The 7,410-nt window shown below is 49.5% G+C and overlaps 1 protein-coding gene across 4 annotated transcripts in view; it reads left to right on the plus strand.

The window, feature by feature from the left end:
• Positions 1-7,410, plus strand: part of LOC123772455 (cytoplasmic polyadenylation element-binding protein 2) — a 377,158-nt gene that overhangs the window by 276,713 nt on the left and 93,035 nt on the right. For all 4 annotated transcript variants that reach the window (XM_069324264.1, XM_069324263.1, XM_069324265.1 and 1 more), the window contains exon 2: positions 2,642-2,710. In XM_069324264.1, the coding sequence (XP_069180365.1) occupies positions 2,642-2,710 (69 nt within the window). The remainder of the gene's footprint in view (positions 1-2,641; positions 2,711-7,410) is intronic.

The following is a 7,410-nucleotide window of genomic DNA, read 5'->3' on the forward strand; positions in this document are numbered from 1 at the left end:
GGAGGAGGCCGCCCCTCTTCCACAAGAGGTGGGGAGGGAGAGGGCAGGTCAAACAGCCTCCTCCCCTCCACACACTTGAAGAGGAAGAGAAGGAGGGGGGGGGGGAGGAGTCTGGAAGCCACCAAATTGGATCCTTGCAAATGGTCCCTAAACTGAGAGCGGCCACACCATGACCTGACCAACATGGTGTGACAAGGGTGTGCCCAGGGTGTGCCCAGGGTGTGACAAGGGTGTGCCCAGGGTGTGACAAGGGTGTGCCCAGGGTGTGACAAGGGTGTGTCCAGGGTGTGACAAGGGTGTGCCTATAGTGTGCCCAGGGTGTGACAAGGGTGTGCCTATAGTGTGCCCAGGGTGTGACAAGGGTGTGCCTATAGTGTGCCCAGGGTGTGACAAGGGTGTGCCTATAGTGTGCCCAGGGTGTGGCATGACACCATTACTGGTTGACACCAACCAGGTATCAACCAGACCAACATGGGTTGATACCTCCGCCCCTTGAAGGTGTCAGACTACGATAATGTGCTCTAAGGTAGACTTCATTATTATTATTATTATTGAGAAAATCAGTAGGAGCCGTGGGGTGGATTCGAACCTCCTACACTTGGTACTGCCAAGCACACGCCCTAGACCTCTACACCACCACTAGGGCAACCCGTCCTCGACTCAAGTTCATTCCATCCAGCGGTCGACCCCACAGACGCATTCAACAATTTTAACATGCTGTTAATTCAAAACAGGAATTTTTCTCAAATATAAATTAATATTATAATATATTAGCATATTGTGCATATATAGGCATAAGTTAGGTTAGGTGTTTAGGTTCTGTTGGCTATTATTTGTATTTGTAGTACGTGGGTGAAGCATTTACAGCGTTGAGGTTCGAACACAAGTCGTCAGAGAAGCACTTGTTCCGGAAGTGTTCGAACGTCAACAGTTGTGAGTCGTGTGTAAACTGTTTACATTCATCAACACCTGGGGGTTTGGCGGCTGGATGGAATGGACTTTGGGTCTTTGTTTCAGCCTGTCCTCCAAACAAAGATCCAAAAATGATTCCATCCACCCGCCAAACCCCTTGTTTATGAATGAAAAACGGTTTACACACGACTCACAACTGCTGACGTTCGAACATATCCGGAACAAGTGTTTCACTGACGAATTTTGTTCGAACCACAACGCTGTAAATGCTTCACCCACGTACTACAAATACAAATAATCGCCAACAGAACCTAAACACCTAACCTAACCTATGCCTATATATGCACAATATGCTAATATATTATAATATTACTTTATACTTGAGAAAATTCCCGTTTTGAATGAACAGCATGTTAAAATTTATAAATGCGCCTGTGGGGTCGACCGCTGGATGTAATGGACTTGAGTCGAGGACGGGTTGCCTAACCAGTGCCTAAATATCCACAACATGCAAATATATAGTAATATTAATTTATAGTTGAGAAAAGTTCTGTTTTGCATGAACAGCATGACAGCAGAAACAAATGGGCAAAGTTTCTTTCACCCTGAATGCCCCTGTTACCTAGCAGTAAATAGGTACCTGGGTGTTAGTCAGCTGTCACGGGCTACTTCCTGGGGGTGGAGGCCTGGTCGAGGACCGGGCCGCGGGGACACTAAAAAAAGCCCCGAAATCATCTCAAGATAACCTCAAGCATGTTAGAAATTTGTGAATGCGTCTTTGGGGTCGACCGCTGGATGGAATGGACCTCTACGTCTAGCTGGAGTGTGATGGTTTAGCCAGTTAACGGCAACGAGGCTCCACGATGCCTTCAAGTGCCTCGTGCTTGTTCCAGGCGGTGATGTCAAAGGTTTGTCGACTGCGGGAAAGTTACTATCAGAGCTGGGCGCCTTGCCCCATAGTTTAAGACCTAGAGAGACGCGTAACTTAAGACGGAAGTTACGCATCGCAGTGAGGAGGAAGGGAATTACGGGTAGAAAGTGCCAAGCCATTATGGCTATAGATGGGACGGGGGTAATGGTGCCCAACCAGTTGGACGCTCGGGGGTTGAACGTTATCTTGAGGTTATCTTGAGGTTATCTTGAGATGATTTTGGGGCTTTTAGTGTCCCCGCGGCCCGGTCCTCGACTAGGCCTCCACCCCCCAGGAAGCAGCCCGTGACAGCTGTCAAACTCCCAGGTACCTATTTACTGCTAGGTAACAGGGGGCAACAGGGTGAAAGAAACATTTTGCCCATTTGTCTCCGCCTCCACCGGGGATCGAACCCGGAACCTCAGGACTACGAATCCGAAGCGCTGTCCACTCAGCTGTCAGGCGCCGTTGTTAATACAAGGGCGCCTGTATTAATGTGTTAATACAAACTATTTCCACCACTACCACCACCACTATCACCACTACCACCACTACCATCACCACTACCACCACCACCACTACCACCACCACCACTACCACTACCACCACTACCATTACCACCTCCCCCCCACCACCACCACCACCACGACCACCACCTCCCCCCCCCCCACCACCACCACCACTACCACCACTACCACCACTACCATCACCACTATCATCACCACTACCACCACCACTACCACCACCACTACCACCACTACCATCACCACTATCACCACTATCACCACCACCACCACTAATCTAACCATCATTATACAGGTGGGCGGCGTGGGAGAGCGGCTGGGCTGCCAACCAACCTACCACCACACCCACGATGCGGGAAGGCAGGTGAGCACACCTCCCATCTTTCTTATCCTTATCAGTGCCTCTACGCCTAATTTGCCCTCTCTTTTTGGGGGGGTTATGGTCAGTTTTATTTTGATTTTATTGTGAATTATTGTGATTGTGGAAGATTGTTTTCAGAGCGAATACTCTCAAAATTAGTTTGTTTTCCAGGAGGAACAAGGGGCGTTAGTTTGTTTTCCAGGAGGAACAAGGGGCGTTAATTTGTTTTCCAGGAGGAACAAGATTGTTGGTTTGTTTTCCAGGAGGAACAAGGAGCGTTAGTTTGTTTTCCAGGAGGAACAAGGGCGTTAGTTTTTTTTCCAGGAGGAACAAGGGCGTTAGTTTGTTTTCCAGGAGGAACAAGGGCGTTAGTTTGTTTTCCAGGAGGAACAAGATTGTTGGTTTGTTTTCCAGGAGGAACAAGGGCGTTAGTTTGTTTTCCAGGAGGAACAAGGGCGTTAGTTTGTTTTCCAGGAGGAACAAGGGCGTTAGTTTGTTTTCCAGGAGGAACAAGGGCGTTAGTTTGTTTTCCAGGAGGAACAAGATTGTTGGTTTGTTTTCCAGGAGGAACAAGGGCGTTAGTTTGTTTTCCAGGAGGAACAAGGGCGTTAGTTTGTTTTCCAGGAGGAACAAGGGCGTTAGTTTGTTTTCCAGGAGGAACAAGGGCGTTAGTTTGTTTTCCAGGAGGAACAAGGGCGTTAGTTTGTTTTCCAGGAGGAACAAGGGCGTTAGTTTTTTTCCAGGAGGAACAGGAGGGGAGCCGGTCGGCCGAGCGGACAGCACGCTGGACTTGTGATCCTGTGGTCCCGGGTTCGATCCCAGGCGCCGGCGAGAAACAATGGGCATAGTTTCTTTCACCCTATGCCCCTGTTACCTAGCAGTAAAAGAGGTACCTGGGTGTTAGGTCAGCTGTCACGGGCTGCTTCCTGGGGGTGGAGGCCTGGTCGAGGACCGGGCCGCGGGGACACTAAAAAGCCCCGAAATCATCTCAAGATAACCTCAAGATAACAAGGGGCGTTAGTTTGTTTTATAAGAGGATCAAAGGTGTTCTGCAGAAAGAATATGGGCTTCGTTTTTTATTATTCTAGGAGAAACGAGACCTAACGCTCGCTCATATGGGTGTGTTCATTCTGATCAGAATGAACAACCCGCCAAACACACACACCGAAACTACGACGTTGGTGCAACGTTCGAGCAAGTTTTAACACCACCTAACCAGTTATAACAACCAATATAACAAGTTGTAACAACGTTCTAATACGTCATAAACACGTTAAGCCAAGATGTAACAACTTTATTACAAGTTGTAACAAGCGGAAAATAGAGACAGTTACGGTTTGTGTTTCCAGGGATAAGTGTTGACCAGTCAACACCTGGTAGCCTAACGAGGCCATTGAGGCTAGGGTTTCACCCTAGTCAGTCGTATCGGGAATATTGCGTTGAAAATAGGCTAGGTGTGGAATGGGGCGCTTAGAAATATAATGTTGAGAATAGGGGCATTAACAGGAACTGGAATTAAGGTAACGGAACAGTACTGGAATTGGCTGTCAGCTATATCACACGAACTAGGTTGTTAGGACAGGAAATAGGACTGGGAATGGGGGTTTAATATAAATCGAGAACTAGGATAGAGGATGTTTGAGGGGGGGGGGGGCTGTGACACAAGGATAGTGGGACTGGGAATGGGGGACTGATAGCCGGGACGCCGGACACGTCCCACTGGCAATGGGGCGTCAAGAATGGACGCGCGTTCGAACATTGATCGTTAAGCGAGTTTAGGGTTTTTTGTTTAACTGGATATGTGAGGACGATATCCGAACGATAGCTGTGGAAGGGAGGGGGGGGGGGGTCAAGGTCGTCCTCTATCCCCCCTCCCCCCCTTGAAGGGGAACCTGATAACATATGCTGTCATGAAGTCGGTGGAGATGAAATTGTCGGTGCAGAGTCCATAGAGTTGTATCATTGTGTTTGATAAGTTCCTTCTTCCTCCTCCTAGTCTTCCTCTCTCCCTCTCTTCCTTCCCCCCCCCCTTCCTCCTCCTCTTCCTCCTCCTTCTCTATACATCATGCAGCTATGATGTATAGCTATGTCGTAGCTCAGTCGATTAAGGCAGTGTCTGGGATGCTCCCGGACGCAGGTTCGAATCCTTGTCACGGCCCTTGTGGATTTGTTCATCATGCAGCTAATCACTGAGACACAGGTACCATCACTGAGACACAGGTACCCCTTCACTGAGACACAGGTACCATCACTGAGACACAGGTACCATCACTGAGACACAGGTACCATCACTGAGACACAGGTACCATCCATCACTGAGACACAGGTACCCCTTCACTGAGACACAGGTACCCCTTCACTGAGACACAGGTACCCCTTCACTGAGACACAGGTACCCCTTCACTGAGACACAGGTACCCCTTCACTGAGACACAGGTACCCCTTCACTGAGACACAGGTACCATCACTGAGACACAGGTACCCCTTCACTGAGACACAGGTACCCCTTCACTGAGACACAGGTACCCCTTCACTGAGACACAGGTACCATCACTGAGACACAGGTACCATCACTGAGACACAGGTACCCCTTCACTGAGACACAGGTACCCCTTCACTGAGACACAGGTACCATCACTGAGACACAGGTACCCCTTCACTGAGACACATGTACCCCTTCACTGAGACACAGGTACCCCTTCACTGAGACACATGTACCCCTTCACTGAGACACAGGTACCATCACTGAGCCACAGGTACCATTACTGAGACACAGGTACCATCACTGAGACACAGGTACCATCACTGAGACACAGGTACCATTACTGAGACACAGGTACCATCACTGAGACACAGGTACCATCACTGAGACAGGTACCATCACTGAGACACAGGTACCATCACTGAGCCACAGGTACCATCACTGAGACACAGGTACCATTACTGAGACACAGGTACCATCACTGAGACACAGGTACCATCACTGAGCCACAGGTACCATCACTGAGACACAGGTACCATCACTGAGCCACAGGTACCATCACTGTGACACTGGTACCATCACTGAGACACAGGTACCATCACTGAGACACAGGTACCGTCACTGTGACACAGGTACCATCACTGAGACACAGGTACCATCACTGAGCCACAGGTACCATCACCGAGCCACAGGTACCATCACTGAGACACAGGTACCATCACTGAGACACAGGTACCGTCATTGTGACACAGGTACCATCACTGAGACACAGGTACCATCACTGAACCACAGGTACCATCACTGAGCCACAGGTACCATCACTGTGACACTGGTACCATCACTGAGACACAGGTACCATCACTGAGACACAGGTACCGTCACTGAGACACAGGTACCGTCACTGTGACACAGGTACCATCACTGAGCCACAGGTACCATCACTGAGACACAGGTACCATCACTGAGACACAGGTACCATCACTGAGACACAGGTACCGTCACTGAGACACAGGTACCGTCACTGAGACACAGGTACCATCACTGAGACACAGGTACCCCTTCACTGAGACACAGGTACCATCACTGAGCCACAGGTACCGTCACTGAAGAGATGTTGCAATATTGAGACTTGGGTTTCCACCAAGTAGACTCAAGCTCTTGGGCCAGCAGGTATAGGAGCAGGCAGGAAAGCAGGAGCAGGGCCAGCAGGTACAGGAGCAGGCAGGAAAGCAGGAGCAGGGCCAGCAGGTATAGGAGCAGGCAGGAAAGCAGGAGCAGGGCCAGCAGGTATAGGAGCAGGCAGGAAAGCAGGAGCAGGGCCAGCAGGTATAGGAGCAGGCAGGAAAGCAGGAGCTGGGCCAGCAGGTATAGGAGCAGGCAGGAAAGCAGGAGCAGGGCCAGCAGGTACAGGAGCAGGCAGGAAAGCAGGAGCAGGGCCAGCAGGTATAGGAGCAGGCAGGAAAGCAGGAGCAGGGCCAGCAGGTACAGGAAGGAAAATAATGTTTCCTGCTTCTACTCTACACAGACGCCATCTTGTCGACTCTGATACACAACCTTCCCAACATGGACCTGAGTCCTGGCTTTGTTGTTGTGGACTCTTCCCTTTCACAGTACATACTAAAGTGCTCTAACTTTTCTAACAAACGTGACCTAACATAGGCCTACCCTTCCTCTTTCTCCTCTTATTCTTACGTTTATATTCTTATATATACATTATTACTGTTTATTACACCCATCCCATTCGTACCTTTGCCCTTGTTCTTGCTTTCATCTAGGAATTTCCTTCTCACCTCTCTCCATCTCTCTCTTGCCTTAGGTAATGCCTAGGCCTCCCTCAGCTCACGGGCTATTCATGCCCGTGCCACCTCTAGGGCGGCCTGATCTTCATCAATCAATCAATCACTCCATCACACACGACTTGGTATTGGTCCACTAGGGACCGAGACGTCGTCGTCTCCTCCTCATCTTATGGTCTGTGGTTTAGTCTTCATAAGTTTTCTTGGTTGGTCTTTGATGTCTTAAGATTCGCTACCTGGAACAAGAAGTTCCAGGTAGCACGGGCTATGGCGATCCCGTTGTAGACGTAGAAGTTGGTCTACTCTGACGTTTCTGTGCTGGTGTTGGACTTGGACTTAACTAGAAGGCGGACATCAATTATACTTCCTCTGACAAAGAAATCAATTGAGTGTAACACGAACAAAAAGATTCGGACGCAGGTTCG

This window comes from Procambarus clarkii, chromosome 14 (genome assembly GCF_040958095.1).
Source record: "Procambarus clarkii isolate CNS0578487 chromosome 14, FALCON_Pclarkii_2.0, whole genome shotgun sequence".
NCBI lineage: Eukaryota > Metazoa > Arthropoda > Malacostraca > Decapoda > Cambaridae > Procambarus > Procambarus clarkii.